We start from the raw sequence: 20,642 nt of genomic DNA on the forward strand, positions 1-20,642 counted from the left end.
AATTCCTAAAGATTCTAAAGAGCCGTCACGGGCCCCTGTAAAATCAACGCTGTGCGGCGTCTGCAGTCTGTCAGCGCGGGTCAGTGTGGACGTTTGGAAACTGGAGCCAGAGGCCCTCTCAGAGAGGGGTCTGTGAGCCGGGGGCACCGGGGGCGCTGGCTGGGCGGGGGGGGGGATTAGCCAGTGTGTGACACGGACACTTCCACCAGATGGTGAGCTGCGTGCCTGCATGTCAGCCCCGACTCACAGCTCACAGACACACTACTCAGAGGCCCGCGCGCGAGCACACACACACACACACACACACACACACACACACACACACACACACACACACACACACACACACACACACACATCTACTGCATGCGTTCACCTACAAACCCACTTGTTTATGTGTGTGCACTATAGCTGTGGTGTCTCACTTCCACTTCCTCTCTGTCTGTTGTCTGTGTCTGTATCTGTGGAACGGCACATCGATGCATGACATATACTAAAATGCGCCTGTGAGGAGATACAGCAAATGATCAAAGGGGGACAAATGGGGTAGGGTGTGAGGACGTTCCAGGAATAACCTCGGTGGTACCATCTCGGGTGATCCTCACCCACAATGCTCCCCCCGCTACCACCCAGAGAGCACACTTTGGACAGTGCTGGCCTTGGCCACATTGGAGCTGCATTTTGAATTAGGATCTGACCTGCATTTGAGTTTGACCTGAATGCATACAGAAATAAATGAGGCTACTATATGGGCTATATACAGTAGGCTCATTTAGGTGACTGGTGCAGTGGACTCTCTGTCCCTCCCCGCCCCTTGGCTGTTGGCACGCAGTGTGGTGGTGAGTATCATTAAGTCACGCACTGGCCTGATTGGGTTACCAGTAATCTGCAGGACACAGCATCTCACACTGGCTCCGTGACTGCTCTGACTTGACTCCCCGACCAGTGTGCGTGTGTGTGCATATTTGTAGGTGTGAGTGTGCGACTGTGTGTGTGTGTGTGTGTGTGTGTGTGAGAGAGAGAGAGAGAGAGAGAGAGATGTGCAGGTTATGTGTGTCTATTGGTAGATAATACATACTTGTCTCATCTCTTCTGAGCCCACTATTTCTCTCTTTTTCGACCCCTCAGGCCCCCCTCTCCCCTGGTCCTCCACTACCCAATGAGATGGCGGAGAACAGGGAGGACAGCCAGCTGCCTCAGAGGCGCTTAGGTGCCAAGGACCAGGAGAATGGACCGTTTCCAGGTGAGTGAAGTTCTGTGACACCGGAGCACTCGGCCATGGAACACACCCTGTAGCGCTAATGCCATTTTTGATCATAAACGATTTACAACGGTAGAGGTAAAACCCTGTGTTGTCTTTGTGTGTGTGTGTGTGTGTGTGTGCGTTTCTTCGTGGACAGACTTGTCGCTGAGCGAGCAGAAGGAGCGGGACAGAGAGGAGCGCCTGTCTCTGGTGTTGTGGAAGAAGCCTCTTCGAACGCTCCACTACTTCCTGTTGGAGCTGCTCCTCACCCTGCAGGAGTGGACGTGGAAGTAAGACTGACCGCAGAGTCCCTGGGCTCCCCGCTGCCTCCGAGCTCCCCCACCCCAGACATGCAGTCAGGATCAAAACCAGAGTCAGAATCAAAACCAGAGTCAGAATGTCACAGATGGGAGTTGGGAGCTTGGGTTGTGTCGAGGTGTTTCAACTGCTTTTTACTCATCTTGAAAAGAGAAGTGATTGTTAAACCCATATGCTTAGTAGGTGTTTATCTGAGCACACAGAACACACACACACACACACACACACACACACACACACACACAGTAAAGACACACACAGAGGCAAACAAGAGACCTTGAGACACTGTTATCATATCACAGTCCATCCCTACTCCCTCTCTATGCTCCAGACTGGAGTTCGGCCTCATTAGAAAAACAGCTGTATAGTTATTAGTTATCATCAAACTCCTTTAAAGTTGCGCCTTATTTCAGACCTGTTGCTAGGGCTCAGTCTTAAGGGGGGCATATGAACTGCATTAGGGGGCACAATTATTATTAAATATTTTTGATTACGGTATGCTGTAGCATTTGTGCAGCACTGATGCATACTTATCATACTGAGCTCTCTAGTTCTCCCTCTGACTCGGTAAAGTTGAAGAAGGCGTTTCTGAGTGTTTCATCTTCTCATCAGAATGTCCCATAGGGATGAAGAGGAGCAAGTAAGTCACATAACAGAACCCTGTAAAAAAAATAATAAAGTCATTGTTTCTCTAGTTGAATGTCTTCATCCATCCATCCATCTTCATCCGCCTATCTGGGGTCGGGTCGCGGAGGCAGCAGTCCCAGCAGGGGGCCCCAGACATCCCTTTCCCTGGCAGCATCAACCAGCTCTGCCTGGGGAATCTTTAGCTGCTCACAGGCCAGTGCGGAGATGTAATCCCGCCACGTAGTCCTGGGTCTACCCCGCGGCCTCCTCCCAGCCGGACATGCCTGGAACACCTCCCTAGGGAGGCTCCCAGGAGGCATCCTCACTAGATGCCCGAACCACCTCAACTGGCTCCTTTCGACGCAAAGGAGCAGCGGCTCTACTCGAGTCTCTCCCGGATGACTGTACTTCTCACCCGATCTCTCAGGGGGATCCCAGCCACCCTCCGGAGAAAACTCATTTCGGCCGGTTGTATCCGTGATCTCGTTCTTTCGGTCATGACCCATCCTTTATGACCATAGGTGAGGGTGGGGACGAAGATAGACCGGTAGATCGAGAGCTTTGCCTTTTGGCTCAGCTCTCTTTTCGTCACAACAGTGCGGTAAAGCGACTGCAGAACCGCACCAGCTGCTCCGATTCTCCGGCCAAACTCCCTCTCCATGGTTCCCTCACTCGTGAACAAGGCCCCCAGATACTTGAAGTCCTTCACTTGGGGTAAGGACTCATTTCCTACTTGGAGCGGACAGACCACCGGTTTCCTGCTGAGAACCATGGCCTCAGACTTGCCATGCAAGAAGTGCTGATTCTCTTCCCAGCCGCTTCACACTCAGTTGCGAACCTATCCAGAGAGTGTTGGAGGTCGCAGGCAGATGATGCCATCAGGACCACATCATCTGCAAATAGCAGCGACACGATCCCCAGCTCACCGAACTGCAAACCCACCTCTGCACGACTACGCCTCGATATCCTGTCCATGAAAATCACAAACAGGATTGGTGACAAAGTGCAGCCCTGGCAGAGGTCAACCCCCACCGGAAAGGAAGACGACTTACTGCCGAGGACCCGGACACAGCTCTCGCTCTGGGTGTACAGGGATTGGATGGCCCTAAGTAGGGATCCCCTCACCCCATACTCCCGCATAACCCTCCAAGGGACCCGGTCGTAAGCCTTCTTCAAGTCCACAAAACACATGTAGACAAGTTGGGCAAACTCCCAAGCCCCCTCCAAGATCCTTGAGAGAGTGAAGAGCTGGTCGGTGGTTCCACGACCAGGACGAAATTCGCATTGTTCCTCTTCGATCTGAGGTTCGACTATCGGCCGGACCCTCCTTACCAGCACCTTGGAGTACACTTTCCCTGGGAGGCTGAGTAATGTGATGCCTGTGATGTGAACGTCTTCATTTGAATATAAAGTCAGTATTTCTAGTTTAACAGAAAAATACTATTATTAATACAAATATTGATTCATGTTCAAATTATGGGTGCCAGTGGTGCAGCACTAGCACATTTGGGGGTGGGCCAGGCCCCCTAAGGCCCGCCTATAGCGACAGCCATGCCTTATTTTGCTATTATTGCTATTACCTTCTTTCTCTGAAAGGCGATTTTGTGAGTTTGTCTGCTCTGCTGAATAACACTCCCACACACAGTAAGACTGTGGGCCTAAGCGATGATGTGGAAATGTTTCTGAGATGACGTACCCCCCTCGCCCCAGACAGCATGGTCCTCCCACTAATAGTGCGTATTGACGTAAAGGCCCCCCAGCAAAAGAAGGTCAGCATGTTCACTCGGTAAGCCGGTTGAGGTTTGCTGTATGAGGACAACATGTTTATTTCCTAAAACTACAAGAGGATGTGGTGAACCACTAACACCACAAGCCGCGTGCTGAGGAGAAGCTGCTCTGGTCACATGTTGTTTTTATGGCTAGTGGATCACATGGGAGAAAATAAGCTGTCATGATGTATGTGGATTACATGGTACTGCAGAAGATACATGTTGGGGTTAGTCAGATATTCTAGATAGTCATGGGCTATAACATTAGTTTGGTTTCTAAGTATGCATGTACAGTATGTATGATGTATAGCATGAGCAGTAATATGAATAGGCTTCTAAACCATTTAAGTATTAATTTTATTGTAGAGAAAATTTACAGGCATTTACGTCATTGAACTGAAAAAAAACACCCTTTAAACCAAATGATAGCACAGTATTCATAAAGTGACTTTTGAAGTTAATTCTTGAGAGGTGTTCATGTAGAAGTTGAGGCCTTAGGTAGACAGATGGTAAGAAGTGTTGATTAAGAGTCTTTATACCCTGCGACAGTCAGACACCAATGAGCCTGAGAACTGGAAGGAAGTAAAAACCCCTTAATACTGTTGTCAGGGATCAAGTACTTTAAGCCCTCGCCTCAAACAGCCGCTTGAACACACAGTCGGGAGCTTCCCAGGCAGGTCCTCGCCACTCCCCGACCGCCATCCAATATCTCCTCACCCTTCTTTTTTTTCTTGCTCTTCCCCCTCCTCCCTACCCTTCCCTCCCCCTCTTCCTCCTCCTCTCCCCCTCCTCCTCTCCTCCCAGGTTATGGCGGCGGAGACGGACCGCGTTCGGCCTGGCGGCGCTCCTCGCCCTCCTCTCCGTCGTCTACTCTGTTGAAGGAGATCATCAGGAGGTGAATGGCGCACACACGTCACACAGCAGCGCACGTAGCGCTCCTCACGCTCGATCCCTGGGCCTGCAGGCGTCTCCCCCGCTCCCGGGATCAATAAAGTATCCTCCCATCTAACACAAACACACAGTCTAGTCATCACAGCCTCGGTAGCAACTATTGAAATCAGATCTAGCCTCCGTTACTGAGACGCATTCGCAAATGAATTGTTTGCTTTTCTCATCAAGGCACCTGTGTGTGTGTGTACGTACGTGTGTGTGCGTGTGTGTGTGTGGGTGCACAGCGGTATGTGTGATTGTGTGTGCACAGTGTTACTAATTGGCATCCCTAAGCTTTCATGTAGCTCATATCTCAGTCGGTTTGCCCTGTTTCCTGATAAACTGCTCACTGATGAATCCTACAGGGTCCGCAGCCCCAGAGCAAAACAAGCTTCACATTCTGTCTGGAATCTTTCCCCCGTTGTGTTTTCTAGCTATAATTGGCCTTAATTCTTCAACCGAGGGGCTGTAAATATATTTTCCGTGTTAAGCACCAGTCCCAAGGCGTGACGTGATTAATTCGCAACAACCCTGAAAACAATTGGTCATGGCTGGCACTTTCCTATAGGTGATGAGAGACGTTGCATATGTTCTTGTTTTCCTGGGGTCACTGGGAAATTAAGCTCCCTGCCAGAAAAACCTCTGTGGTTCCTGTAATCCACACCCTCCCAACGTCTGTTCCTGAAAACAACCTGCCCTTGCTCAAGGAAGTGCTTGTCCATCTAGATGGAGTTAGATACCGACGGGTGAACAGGAGGAGGGAGGAGAGGGGTTTGGATAGGGTTTACGTTCTAGTTGTGTAAGAGCTGGCTGCCATGAAGAGAGCGATTCTCTTCTCTCCTGTTCTGAATGCTCCTAGCCTACGGCTTTGTCCTCCAAACCTTTCAACAACAGGCTGTGGATCCAATTCTAGCACTTTCTTTCTCTCTCTCTCTCTCTCTCTCTCTCTCTCTCTCTCTCTCACTCTCTCTTCACCACTCACTTGCCCTCTCCCACCCTCTGTGGTTCTCTCCCTCCCCCCCTCCCTCCCTCCCTCCCTCCCTCTCTCTGTTGCGTACTTTCACTCTCGTACCTTCTGAGTCTGGCCCTCCCTCTTGTCTCTTGTTTTTCTCCCCGTGCTCTGACATGTGGCTGACTGTCCCTCTCTCTGGCCCCTGCAGGGTGTGCGGTACATGGAGAACAGGGTCCTGTGGTGTGCCTACTGGCTGGGCCTGGGCATTCTCTCCTCCGTGGGCCTGGGGACTGGCCTGCACACCTTCCTCCTCTACCTGGTAAGAACACCTTTCCTGCTACTCATCCACCGCGCTGCATGCGTTTCAGAGAGAGAGCGTCTGTTTACTTGTCTTTGTTGACGTGAAATGCAGGATAGCAACACTGTCAGTCAGGGTTGATTTTGCTGTATTGCTCTGGGGAAGCTGTAATAAGACGTTGGGACATTACGTTTCAAGCTCAAGGAAATTGCCTGTGTCGCAGAGGAAAAACAATGTGATCATGTGTATGTTTGTGTGTGTGCACTGCGTGTGTGTGTGTGTGTGTGAATGTGTGTGCATGTGTGTTTGTGAACATGCATGTATGTGCATTTTGTGTGTGTGTGTGCGTGTGTGTGTGCATTGCATGTGTGTGTTTGGTGTGTGTGTGTGTGTATATGTGCATTGCGTGAGTGTGTTTGGTGTGTGTGCACGTGTGCGTGCGCGTGTGTGTGCGCGCGCACGCACGGCATGTGTTCGTGCGTCAGAACAGGACGTTGTTGAGTTCCCCTCAGTGAATAACACTAGGCACACTGCGGCAGTAGTGTTTTGACAGGCAGTCCAAGAGCGAGCGCACTCAGTGACCTCGCTGGCTGAGTGCACGAGAGGATACACTCCCCTTTCCTCTCCTCCCCTCCCTCCCCGTCTGTTCACTTCCCTCTGTTTCTTTCACTCTCCGCTTCTCTCCCTCCCTCCCTCCCTCCCTTTCTGTTTGTCCCTCCCCGATCTCTCCCTCTTTCTCTGAACTCCTCTTATTAGCTTTCCGTCTCTCTCCCTCCCTCCCTTCCTCTCTTTCCCTCCCTCCCTCCCTCCCTCCCTCTCTCTCTCTCTCTCTCTCTCTGTTCCCCCCTCAAACCCCTCCCTCTCTCTGTTTTGCTCGTTCGGTTCGTCCACGTGCGCCAGTGCAGAGTATTGGATGCTGGCTGTACAGCAGATACCACGGCCTCCAAAACATCTGGTAGTCCTTACTGCTCTCTGCGCCTTATTAACTCAGAAACACCCATCTGCCATCTGGGAGCCTGCAGTCGCACTCAGTCCCTATCACACAGAAGAGCTGAACTGGAAACTGCTAAGTGTGTCCTCCATTCTGTGTTTTGGTAAGCCAACTTGCGGTGCTTCCAAATGTAATTTAAGAGTCTGTAGCTTTTTTGGAGTGTACTGAATTACTTTGTCGTAGATGCCAGTTTGTTTTTATGGTAGAAGGCCGCCATCTAGTGGATATTGAATGGTATTGCAGTACAAAACTCTGATGTCAGAGGATATCAGTCACCTACTTTGGAATGTAGAGCTTACATTAGAGCTGAGCTGTTCTTTATACATTTATTAAAGATTTCTTCTAATCAAAGGTCGGCCTTCCAATGCAGTCACTCCCAAGTCAGTCACTACTATATAACCAGTGGTTGCACTGTTGCAAAAGAAAATGAACTCAGATCACAGAGTTGAACTCACAGAGTTCATGCTGCTCTCCTCAGTTTTGTGTTGGGAACTGCTTTCATTCCCCGGCTGCTCCTCATTACAGAATGATGGATAGAACACTGATCTAGAAGGATCTTATCTTCCATGACACATGTTCACTGTTGTCCACTGTGTCTGGCCTTCATTACATTTCTCATCACACTCTCTATTGCTCTATTGAAACAGTAGATGGCGCCATCTGTCTGTGGGTGTAAACAGACACCAAAAAGAATGAATGTAGTGGTTCCTGTTTTTTGAGGAAATAATGTTTGATCCATTGGTATTAGTGTCACTTGTGTCTTCCTCTATGTGTAGACATATGTGAGGCCGTACTCACAAGGCAGCCTGTGACATGTGACTCCCTTTTCACTTCATATGTTGTCATGAGACTTGTGTGTGTTGACATATGACTGCTATTTCCCATGTCTGGTCATAAGAGAGTGTGATGTGAGACACATCACACCTCAGTGATTCTTGAGAAAAAGGACAATGAACCTCTTGTTTTGGTTATAAAAATTATTTTTGCACAGTTATGTTTGAAAAGTACATTTAGATTCATTGTATAAGAGGAAACAATATCACCAAGGAATGCCTGTGTCATGAGAAGAGAAGCAGAATTAAATTATAATGAAAAAATAAAAATCGTTTATAACAAATATAATGTACAAAACAGAATATCATCTGGTAAAGTAGCCTAGGGAATTTATTGTAATAACCTGTAATTAGTTGCAATAATGTTTCCATAAAATAAGGTGTGTCCTGAGTGTGGGTCGACTTTGTCAGACTTGTTATAAAATGCTACATTATTCAGGTATAATTGCATATAGTAAATTAGCTTATAGTATGTGGTCCCCTTTTCATCCGCTACTTGTGTTCAGAGCAACAAGACTAATCCTAGTCTTTTTACTATGACTAAGGTCATGACATGTCATGTTTTGTTGTCAAATCAATATATTTCAATAATTCGCAGATAAATTCATTGAAGTGCAATGTTTAAAGGGAATAACAATTCTCCATTAATCTATAAAATATATAAGGGAAAGATTCAGTTCTTGATGAGGTATATTCTTTGCATTTGGAAAGTAACAACATGTTTAAAATCTAAAAAACGAATCAAAATTCTTGAGAAATTAGCACCCGAGCATTTAAAAGGTGCGACAAAGTATTAATGATTTGATCATTTATAACACATACATGCTATTTAATTTACATAAGACTTAAATACACAGGCTCACTCAGACTGCACACACATAAAGACCCACCCACATGCAATAATCCACATTTGCACCTCCATGCACGGTACACTTTATGCACACCATAGCTTCTATTACACCGTATTACACCGATTTTACTACTTTTGTAGCGGCTGTCTTTACTGTCATTATCTAGTGCTGTTATCTATGTTGTTGCTACGAGGTTGAGGAGCCAGAACCCAAGAATTTTACTCCCCTGTACAAAGGATGTACCAATAACAGAATCTGAATCTATTTGACAGCATTGGCATAATTCATGTTTTTGTCATTTAAGAAAAATAATCCTTATCACTTTTATATATTTGTAACGCAAGCTGTTTTATTTATAAGGTGATGTATTTAAAATGTAGGCAAAAGAAAGAAAATTCACTGGGCTTTAAATTCTAAGTGTAGCCTAGTTGTAGTACCAGTGACCTCCAGCAGAGGGCAAGGAAGAGTCAGGGGAACAGCCCTGTGTAGTGGGAGCTCTCCTTCTCACTGACATTGGCTTTACTTGTGTCTTATTCGTGTTGGTGTTCCAGTGAGACTCTGGGAGATTGACCATTGACTGAAATAGTTGGAGAGACATGAGACCCTGTCTATCCCTCAGCCCACCCCTCAACACGCACAAACGCGCGCGCGCACACACACACACACACACACACACACACACACACACACACACACACACACACACACACACACACACACACACACACACACACACCTCCCTGGCACAGCATAAAGGGGGACTCATACTGCAGCTAGGGAGGAGGTGGCTACAGTACAGCACAACCCTAGCAAACAATAAAGTTGTGAATGCGTCTCAGAAACAGAGGCTTGATCTGATTTCAATTGTGGCTATAGAGGCTGTGATGACTAGTGTGTGTGTGTGTGTGCGTGTGTGTGTGTGTGTACAGGGGGAAGGTGGGGGTTCAGGCCTGGCTCAGACACATGACTCAGCGTTTCGGCTCTGGCCCATCTGCTCCAGCGACAAGGGCCTTTATTTCCGAGCTCCAGCCACCCACACACTGGGCCCAGCTCTCACAGCAGGGGTCTGTCCCTCTGCCAGGCCATGTGAGGGCAGGGAAGGGGAGGGGGCACTGGGACTTGCTGAGGCATGGTTCCCCTCCCCCCGGGAACCGTGACACAACAGGCCCCACCTGCAGGGGCGGGGGAGAAGAACACCCACACTCTTCAGTAGTGGTGGCGGTCGATGATGGTGATGTTGATGATGATGATGATGATGATGTGGAGGAAGAATGAGCCAAGGGATTGCTTGTACTCTTTGGGTGTAAGCGTCAGTTTTTTTTCTCAGTCATACGTTTTGCCATTTGTTTCCTGGTGTCAGCTCCACTGCTGCTCTCCATAAATCGTGTTGCCACAAAAGTCCTTATGATGAATGTGACTCTAGGAAAGTCAGGGAACGCTGTTAATTGAGAGCTCATTTTGAGTCATCTGGCATTAAACTGTATTCGCTAAACGGGTGATGCAATTAAGTACTTATGGGCAGCTTGGAAATTGCAGCGCTTAACAGTAAATCAGCAGCAACAAAGTATTAAAAAGACATCATAAAAGGAGGCGAACGCATTTGGTGTTTAGATAAAAGCGACCGGCCGCACAGCCCCTACCCTCCACCAGGGGAGCCCTGGCACCTCTCAGCTAAAACATCTGTCCCGCTTCCGCCATGCCACCATAATGCCTGGTAGTCTCTCCGGAAATAAAATAGCTGGAGACATTTTAAAAAGAATTGAGTGTTTTGTAGCTTGTCGACGCAGTGAGATTCACTGTCTCTTGTCCTCCGGAAATAAGCGAGTGCATTGGCTAAAATGAAGGAGACTTTCTGTAGTTTTCTATATCCAGCATCTCTTAGGATAGCTAAATTACATGTTGTCCAGAGGTTTGTGTATCGTATACAGATTTTCCTCAGCGAAGCCCCTGAAATTAAGTTTCACTGTTGGTAATTACGACTGGCGCAGCCTTAATTATCGCCAACTGTCGCTGTGCGTGGCCAGTCAGATCTGAGGTATCTGTTCCACCCCGCCCCTATCGCTGCTGGGTGATTGTCTAGATGACTTGTCACATACAGAGTCATTCGGACACCCACACACTGCCATTCAGATTCGTACAAACACTGTCCATATGAACAGACCGTATTACATACACCCACACACTCGCACTTCCTCTTAAACTCATAAATGCGTGCGTGTGTGTGAGCAGCATGTGTGTTAAAGGAGGCTGCCGTGGCGCGTTTGTCATAGTATCTGTTTGTGGCAGGGTGCTGCTCACCTGGCTGTTGTGGTGCCGGGGCAGGGGGGGGGCCCAGGCTGACCGCTAGCCAGCACTCCTAGTGCGTCAGGACAGGGGGGGGGGGGCAGACTGACCGCTAGCCAGCACTCCTAGTGCGTCAGGACACGGCGGGGAACAATGGAGCTCTTCACACCGAGTCGGCCCTTTGTCTGCCTGGCCTGTGACATTGAGCTGTGAGTCACAGACCTTTCTCCCTACCTGCCGGCACTCTGAAACCACATCTGAGCCCCACCGGGAACTGGATGATGAGAGGCAGGATGGGGTTAATAATTGCACAAAGGGAGGTCCCTGACAGGTGTGTTTGTGTGTGTGTGTGTGTGTGTGTGTGTGTGTGTGTGTGTGTGTGTGTGCGTGTGTGTGCGCGCGTGCATGCGTACGGTGAACTATTTATGTGCTAACATGCACTGTGTCAAAGGTGAGTGCTTTGTTGTCGGCCCCTTGCAACAGTGACACATCACGATCCAAGTTCAAACGCTTTTCAAAATTGCTCTCTTGAGTCAGCAGGGGTACATTAAAATGGATACTTGACTGCAATTCAAATGCACCTTAAATACAATTTTAGGCCATATTTTTTCTAGCTGTGGCCTGTGGGTGGACCGTGAAATGAATGTGTTTGATCCAGACCTATGCTGAGGAGGTATTGATTGCAGCATGGAAAAGTGTGGTGTTGGCCAGGTTTTTTTTTTTTACACTCCAGGTGGCCATGGCGGCATGCTCGGGGGGGGGGGGGGGGGGGATGTCAAACACTAGACCTCAGAAGAAGTAAAGTCACGCACGTGAGTCACAAATACCCTCATTCATGCTCTTGTCTGTTGGTTGGTTCATTCATTCTTTTGTTAATGCATTCCACTTCAGGTTTAGAGACACGAGTCTGGAACGGTCTTGTGACTCATGTCTCAAATTCCCATGTACTTAAAAATTCAATCAACGGCGAACGCCACAGAGATGTGTAACGAAGAGATATGTGTGTGTGTGTTCCTAACCGTCTTAGTAATCTCATCCTGGTCATCTGTGGCATGCCTGAGCCTCTCCTCCTTCGTTTGACAGCCTCCCGGTAGTGGCGTTAACACCGCGCACACTGCCTCTCACGGTTAACCCCCCCACGGGCCGCCATGCTAGACCAGAGTGGGCCGGCCTGGTGTTTAGCCCCTGTGGAAGGGTAGCCTCACCGTAGCCTGGGCAGCCCAAACCCGAGCAGACCTTGGCAGGTCAGCTCTGGAGACAACAAGGAGCTCCAGGGCTAACTGAGTTAGCACGTTGGGGGGTGAGGGTGGGGTGGGGGGGGGCCGGGGCTGGAGGGATAAACTTGTTAGGACATAGCTAGCATCCGCCCGCATGGCGAGCCAGGCTCGCTCGATCAGCCCGGAGCCGGCAGAGCCGGTCTCCGACCGCGCGTCTTTCTCCGCCTGTCTCTTTTCATAAGGAGACGTCTCGTGACCACGGTTATTTACGTTCATATCGCCGTATATTCGTCTTTTGTTCTTTGTCTGTCGGCCTCGTCTCCCCCTGTGAGTGTGCCTGGGCGGGTGTGTCTGTTTGGGGGGGGTAGAGGGGAGGGGGAGGGGTGGCGGGTGTGTCAGTTTGGGGGGGGGTAGAGGGGAGGGGTGGGGGATGGCGGCTGGTGCCATTACAGGCTAGGGGGAGTGGAGGGGGCTGGGATGAGATCATGTGGCCTGCCCACACGGATAAATCACATCAGCCCATCCCTCCACCAACAACCTCCCTCCACCACCCCTCCACCTACCTCCTCACCACAGGCTCTCAACGACCCCTGGAAGCCTTGTGTGTACAGTGTGTGTGTGTGTGTGTGTGTGTGTGTGTGTGTGTGTGTGTGTGAGTGAGTGTGCGCACGTGTGTGTGCGAGAGACAGAGAGAGACACCCCCACCCTCTGTCTCCAGGGCAGGGCCAAACTCACCTCTCTGTCCTTCCCCGGAGATGCTGAGATCGGGTCCCTATGCAGAGAGAGAGAGAGAGAGAGAGAGAGAGAGGGAGAGAGAGAGAAAGACAGGGAGAGAGAGGGAGAAAGCCCAGCTTGGCTGCTGCCTTGTGTCGTAAACAGCAGTGGTCCAGTAGGAGTTGTGAGGTGGTTATGTTTGCAGTGACCATGAATGGACCGTGACTAATGTGTTCCACTGGCCCCTGGCCCAGAGACCTGCGGATGACCGTACGGGGCGGTGGCCGTGGTCAGGTTACAGTCCGCCATGGGGTCTGAGTCCGGGTTTAGAGATTCGGTTCCCCCTCATGTTAACATTATAGCGCTCATACTTGTACAGGCCAAGCTATGTGCAGTGCGTATGTTGTGTGTGCGTGTGTGTGTGTGTTTGTGTGCGTGTTTACAGCAGCGTCCATGTGCATTAATGTGACGCCTTGTGGTGACTGCTTGGGCAGCACTGTGATTGAATAGTCGGGGTGTATCACCAACACCTAGAGCTTAGGGGCTTGTATAACACACGTTTCGATGCGAGGGTTGTCGCAAAGCAACAGGGCACAAGTAACGAGAGGGCGACATGGGAGCGAATCTCCCCTTGTTGTACTAATAAAGGACTATCTTATCTTATCCTCTTATCTAGCATTTTGGAAGTGCTGTAGGAGAATATGACAAATAAAAATAAAAAATTGGGGGGGGGCGATATACAAAGGACAAACCGGCCAGTTGCTTGTGTTTGGTGTCTGTTAAGGGTGGAGGAAGAACGGCACTTTTCCCGGTTCGGTCGCTGGCCACCGGACTCTCAAATCCCCCTACTGCCGGCGCCGCCCAGCCCAGTTCAAATCTCAGTGGGCGAGCTGGCGTTACAGCGCATCCTGTCTCTCACATCCTTTCTCCTTTGTGTGTGTGTGTGTGTGTGTAGGGACATAGTTGTCATCACTCTGTAGGAAGTGTCTGTCTCCTCCGGGTCTTCGTGTGTGTGTACTGTACACACACACACACACACACACACACACACACACACCAGGGATGCGTGTCCGGGTAGGGTCGAGGCAGCGGTCTCCCCGGGGCCGCCACAGAAATGTGAGCTATGTCGCCTCCATTGTGGGTCCCACCGGGGCCCCCGGCGTGGCGAGCCGGCCTTCGACCTCAGCCGCTGACGTCGTACAGGTTGGCAGCCGCGAGCGGCGAGGAGGCAAGACATCGTTTGAGCTCAGACGGACACACACACACCTATGTGAGCTCACCTGACCAGGCTGACACACACCCTTCGTGGGCCCTTAACCCAGTCGAATTCCAATGACTTTTCGTATTTTGGAACATGCGTCATTGGCCTTATCTGTCATGGAAGTTTACTTTGGTTTAATGGGTTGTGTGTGTGTGTGTGTGTATGTGTGTATGTGTGTATGTGTGTGTGTGTGTGTGTGTGTGTGTGTGTGTGTGTGTGTGTGTGTGCGCGTGTGTGCGTGCGTGTGCTTCCTCATACACCAGAGAAAAATATAATTGCAGTGAGTAAGGTGTGTATGTGTGTGTGTGTTGTGCCTTCGTGGAGGTGAGCACAGGTGAAACTCCTCTCATATCACCCACCAAGACCGATCGCTTTCGTACCCCAACTGTAGCCATGTCCTCGGCGCTCAAGTGTCTGTGTGTGTTTAGTCATCAGGTGTGGTGTGACACTTGAGCGAGGTTCAGAGCGTCTGGTATCGGACTGGTGAGGGTTGGGCTCAACATTAGCCATGACTCACCAGAACAGCGTTGGCGGTCTTGGCTTCGTGTAACATGAGATGTGGTGACATAGCACTCTGCGTGTGTGTGCGCGTGCGCGTATGTAAGGCTCTCCTTGGTTTCTGGCAGCGCGTGTGTGTGAGCTTGTGTGGGTGTGTGTGTGTGTGTGTGAGATTAGTAAACACACCTGACATACGGTTGGGAGTCTTCAATAAAGAAATTGAGCAGAGCTTAGTCACTCACAACCACACATTTGAATGCTCACACCTGCACGCACGCACACTGACTGTTGGCTTCGGTTGGTGCGTGGGTGTGGGTGTGTGTGTTCCCTGCCCCCCCCCCACGTATGACACCATAGTGTTTGCGGAGAGGATATGAGGAGGTATGTTTAGACTGGGTCAATCCGGGGAGTTTCCTGTGTTGTGTTCTTAGGTCACAAAATGGCCCCCCTTTTCTCATGTCTCCTCTCACCAGAATTTCTGAAAGTGCCGTAAGCCTTTCCTTTAAGTCATATAGAAAGAAACACAGCGGGTGGATTCTATGTAAATCAATGTATTAATACCCAGAATCCCATCTGAGTGGAGGGATGTGGTTGGTTACTCACTCAGGGAGGCAGCGCACCTGCCCTGGAGAGGACCTTAGTGAGCTTAGTGACTGTACCGGCTGTTGCTTCACTGCAGCTGGGCTCTGTCCTGTCCTCGCTGTCCTGGTTGCTATAGCGGAAGCCTCAGCCCCGCCCCAGATTGCAAGATTGCTTCGCCGTAGTATTGCGTAATGGCAAACTGCCCTGTGATTGTGAGTAGGTGAATGTGCGTCACTGGGTGGACCACTCCTACATAACACACACACACACACACACACACACACACACACACACACACACACACACACACACACACAGATTCTAGACCTGCCCTTGTTTACAAACGTTGCCTGTTAGGGGTATTATGAGAAATAAGTAGCATGCTAATTTGCTTAAGTGCCAAGGCCTATGGCTGTCTCCTTGTGTATGCACTTTCGCTGTGTGTGTGTTTGTGTGTGTGTGTGTGTGTGTGTGTGTGTGTGTGTGTGTGTGTGTGTGTGTGTGTGTGTGTGCGTGCGTGCATGCGTGCACGCAGTGCGTGTGGAGTGCGGTCTAGGTCTAGCTCTAGGAGGGTCTCTCCGTGATCAACCAGTGGGGATCCATGTCGGGACATGCTAAGTGACTAGCATTAGCATAAGCTGCTCATCCAATCTTTCACCACATATGAAAGAGGGAGTCCGCCCTCCACCCCCTCCCGCGCTCTCACTGGCAGCATCATTAAACAAACGAAATAAACAACGACCAAGAATGTAAACAGGACGAGCCCAAATCAAAGGCTGCATCTCCTCCGAGGGACACACCCATGCACCTGACTACCAGCCCGTCTCTGCTCTGTCTCGCGGCTCACGCACAAACACTGGCGATGACGGGATCATGTCAACTGTTTGAAATATGAGTTATATCAATTGCTGATTCCACTCCCCCACCCCCCCCCCCCCCACACACACACACACCACAGTGGCCCTACGGACGGTTAAGGGCGCACACTTCGGCGGCGGCCCCCCGCCTGGCCGAGCGCAGTGGGACGTGTCTCAGCTCGGTGACCATCACCAAGGGAGGGGTCTCTGGGGACGAGCGTCTCCCACCGCCCTGTTTGAACGCAACGCCTCCCCTGAAGTCCCTTTCGTCGTTTGCCGCGCCGATAACACAGGTGCACCTCTGCGTGCGTGCGTGTGATGGTTCTTCCCTCCAGCGTTCGTTACGGCCTTTGATGTACTGCGGAGGAGCAGGGGCCCACCTTTTAGCCAGAGGCCCCGACAGCCCCCCCACTGCTAGCCCAGACAGTGTGCAGCTTGTGTTACCTGTTAGGATGTGGCTTTCCCTGTCATCTCGCCGCCTGTCCCCCGCCTGTCTGAATGACACGGGAGGTGTGACAGGGGACAGGCCGGCCAGACGAACACAATCACACAGAAGAAAGTGAAGGAGCGGGTAGGACGGTCACAACCGCATGTGACGAGAGCGGAAGTGGTGATTTTGCCGTGGCTGTTCATACTGTATACAGTCTTCCGTTACCGCCCGGCCCCGTCCTTAAAGGAGTAGTAAAGGGAAAATGCATGTTTAGCCCTGTTTTAAGGTTACTTATGATCATATACAATGGTTCAGATCAAAACGTTGACAAAACTAACACTTTTGAGACAGTCTGATAATTGCTCTACCACCGTTTTAGTCATACAATGGATGTGGGTGGGCACCTTGAAAAATCTTTCAAAAACATGTAAAACTCTCGATTTCAAAGACAAGAAGCTCACCGAGGGGGTAATTTGTGTCCGTTGGTGTTCTGACATCAAATTCGCCGCAAAGTATGAATCCTGTAGGGTTTTATTGATCATTTTATGAAATCCATTGACTTGTATTGAAGCGACCGTTGTAGTGTGTAGATCAATGTGTAGATCAATCCGCAGAGGGGATTCAGGAAGCGGAACTACTTACGGTAGCTATTGTTATTGTTTATGTTGCTAGGCTACCTAGTTTGCGGAAGTTTACACACGTATGTGCTGCGACTAAATAGTTTTATGCTAAATATTTAAAAAAGCCTTTTCAGATGAACTAGAATCTTACTTAATGGCAAATTATATGTCAGAACGCCAACTAACACCTCAGTGAGTTTCTTGTCTTTAAAATTGAGTGTTTAACATGTTTTTGGAATGATTTTACACGGTGCCCATCCACATCCATTGTATGACCAAAACCGTGGTAGAGCAATTATCAGACTTTCTCAAAAGTGCTAGTTTTGTCAACGTTTTGATCTGAACCATTGTATATGATCATAAGTAACCTTAAAACAGGGCTAAACATGCATTTTCCCTTTACTACTCCTTTAATGCTAATGATTCTCCCTGAAAACACCCTCCGACTCGAACCTGCAAACTGGCGCACTGTTGTTCATGTAGCAAAACCAAGGGGGACCGGGCTTTGGGAGCCCCCAAGGCTCTGGAACGCACTCCCCCAGGACTTGTGGGCCTCTGCCTCATAAAATACTTTTAAAAAACAGTTAAAAACGCACTTGTTCAGACAGGCTTTTGGCTGCTAGTAGCTCTTATTGCTGAGTTTGGTATTGTCTGTTGTTTCTATGTTGTTTTGTTGTTGTTCTCTTTACCTGTGTATTAATCTCTCTCTCTCCCTCTCTCCCTCTCTCTCTCTCTCTCTCTCTCTCTCTCTCTCTCTCATCTCTCCATCTGTCTCTAACCTCAGGGTCCTCACATAGCGGCGGTGACCCTGGCGGCGTACGAGTGCGGCTCAGTGGACTTCCCTGAGCCGCCCTACCCCGACTCCATCGTCTGCCCCGGGGAGGAGGCGGCGGTGGCGGCGGCGGGGGCGGGGGGCGGAGGCGCCTCCCTCTGGGCCATCATGTCCAAGGTTCGCCTGGAGGCCTGCATGTGGGTGAGTCGAGCCCCGGCGTATCGTCCTGTCCGGTCAGTCTGCATCTAGTCCGGACCACGTAAGGGTGGCCTGCTTTTCGGTCTGTGTCCAGGAAGCCGGCCCCCATCCTGACACCCCGGCTTACAATATGCAGCTGGCACGCAGCCCACCACACGCTCTGTTAGCCCATCCTGTTCATTGTCTGCGGGCGCTCGTCTTTTTGCGCACGGTCGCCACGACACACAAGGAGTGGAATGCGAAATAACATTCACTTAAGGTGTATTGAGAAACACAACGGCGTTTTAAGGAACAATGATGTCTGAGGGCAATTTCAGTTCGGCGTGATAACAGTAGATGCTTTGGAAGGCTCCGGTGAGTTACCATGAATTTCCAAGCTACGCCCGTGTAGCACTGGTGTTTTTCACACCTCTAACCAGACAGAAACTGGCGGTTTCAACGTTCGGCCCTGCGTTTCTGCAGAACGCTACCTCGGTGGGCAACCCCGCGCCGGCAGGTCCGGTGGCCGCGATCGGTGTCAGACCCGGGCGAGGGGACACCGGGCTGCTGGGAGAACCGTGCCACCCCAGGCTGCGGACGGGATGGGTTTCTCTCCCAACTGTGACGGCCAGTCTCTGCGTTCTCTGTTAAAGCGCGGTTTCCTGGTAGCGCTCGGGGTTTCCCCTCAGAGTGAGCGTGTGACGAGAGAGGCGTACCGAGAAACGCAGGCAGCTCTGAGAAGAGAGAAGTGCGGTGAACCGTGTGTTCCTCTCGGAGGCAGAAGTGAGAAGTGGAGGCCGTTATCTCCGGTCACATGGTCTCTACTACTACAACTTACTACGAGGATGTTCCGGCGCTTTCCACCGACTGCCCTTCACCCAGCCTATTCACTCGCACCAGAAAAGAGACCTTGTGACTTCCTTATTGTTATCGTCACAATAGCTACTGTAGTGTACACACACGCACACACACACACACACACACACACACACACACACACACACACACTCACACACACACAGTCATACTCACATGCATGCACAAACAGTGAGTGATGCCTTCGTCCTTGTATGTCTCTGGCATCACAGACATGGTTTACTACTCGTCTTATCTGGACAGGAAGTGTGTATAGGGGCTGATAATTGGTCGCCATGGCACCAGTCGTACAGATTGAGGACAGGATGCAGCCTCCAACCCCACACCACACCCTTTATTTCATGTGTGTGTTTGTGTGTGTGCGTGTGTGTGCGTGTGTCTGCATGTGGTTATGGAAAAGATCACTCGTTATTGGCACACCGGCTACTGGTATTTTAAGGCCCGTCGTCTTAGTTCCGCCACAATGGGAGCTATTTCTCCCTTGGCTTCCGTTGCTGCACTTCCACCAGGGAGACTCATGTTTCAGCCGAGCAGGTTCATGGTTTGTTTAGCTGGCCCGCCGTGCCCATGCCAGCACCTAGCTCTGTGGTCAGGGCAGGGCTCTGTGTGTGCCAGGGGTGTATATGCCATCCGATCCCACCCCCTCACCCCCCTGGAGACTGGCATAGCCCAAGAGGCTTGTCAGCGCCACAGTTGGCCACACCTGCTGCGCCCACGGCTTCAAAGTCCCAAAATTCCCACCCCCCTCCCCCCACCGTCCACCCCCATTTGGCACAAGCAGGCCCTCTGGGTACAGAGGGGTGAGTGTTGGCGAGAGACAGATCACCCCCTTCTTTCTCCCCCTCCTCTACCGCCTGCCTCTCTCCCTCTTCCTCTCACTCGCTCTCTCTCCCTCTCCCTCTCCCTCTCTTTCCCTCTCTCTCTCTCCTTCTCTCTCCCTCTCCCCCTCTCTTTCCCTCTCTCTCTCTCTCTCTCTCCCTCTCTCTCTCTCTCCCTCTCCCCCCCCTCTCTCTCTCTCCCTCTCTCTGTGCCACCCTGTCCACTGCTCTGAGCAGCGTAAGTGGTCCACTTCAAACAACACGGTGCAGGTGGCAGGGTCTGGCTGCCTGTCACACACACATACGCGCGCAAACACCCACACACGCACGCATACAAACACACAAACACACAAGCAGGGCCAGTGAATGGAACAGCTGCCAGAGAGATTAAGCATGTTATGAAAAAACTGGCAGGTTTCATCAAAGACTGCTGTGTTGACATGGAACAGGATGTCCAGCTTAAGTACCTCGCCCCTCTCCCCCTTTCTCTCCCACTCTACCCCCTCTACCCCCTCTACCAGTCTCCCAGTGCCTGGAAACATTACCATAATGAGCTGTGAGCAACTCCAAAACACTGCATTTCTCTGTGGGCTTTTCATTGTGTTAATGAAGTGTGTAGCTCCCCGTCCTGGTGTTCTCAAAGGTACGAAGAACCCGGTGAACTGGCCAAAGTAGGGGATTTCCTTCACTCCAATCCGTTCCGTTCACATTAAGCTCTGATCACA

The 20,642-nt window shown here is 50.5% G+C and overlaps 1 protein-coding gene across 3 annotated transcripts in view; it reads left to right on the plus strand.

The window, feature by feature from the left end:
* The window catches only part of LOC311318334 (vacuole membrane protein 1-like), a 56,514-nt gene that overhangs the window by 1,073 nt on the left and 34,799 nt on the right, over positions 1 to 20,642 (plus strand). For all 3 annotated transcript variants that reach the window (XR_014630797.1, XR_014630798.1, XM_084449633.1), the window contains exons 2-6: positions 1,129 to 1,243; positions 1,401 to 1,533; positions 4,762 to 4,852; positions 6,048 to 6,158; positions 18,059 to 18,247. Coding sequence is in view for 1 of the 3 variants with exons in the window: in XM_084449633.1 (XP_084305759.1) it covers positions 1,165 to 1,243; positions 1,401 to 1,533; positions 4,762 to 4,852; positions 6,048 to 6,158; positions 18,059 to 18,247 (603 nt within the window). In the remaining 2 variants the exon portion in view is untranslated. The remainder of the gene's footprint in view (positions 1 to 1,128; positions 1,244 to 1,400; positions 1,534 to 4,761; positions 4,853 to 6,047; positions 6,159 to 18,058; positions 18,248 to 20,642) is intronic.

Source organism: Borostomias antarcticus, assembly GCF_949987555.1.
Source record: "Borostomias antarcticus genome assembly, chromosome: 15".
Classification (NCBI taxonomy): domain Eukaryota; kingdom Metazoa; phylum Chordata; class Actinopteri; order Stomiiformes; family Stomiidae; genus Borostomias; species Borostomias antarcticus.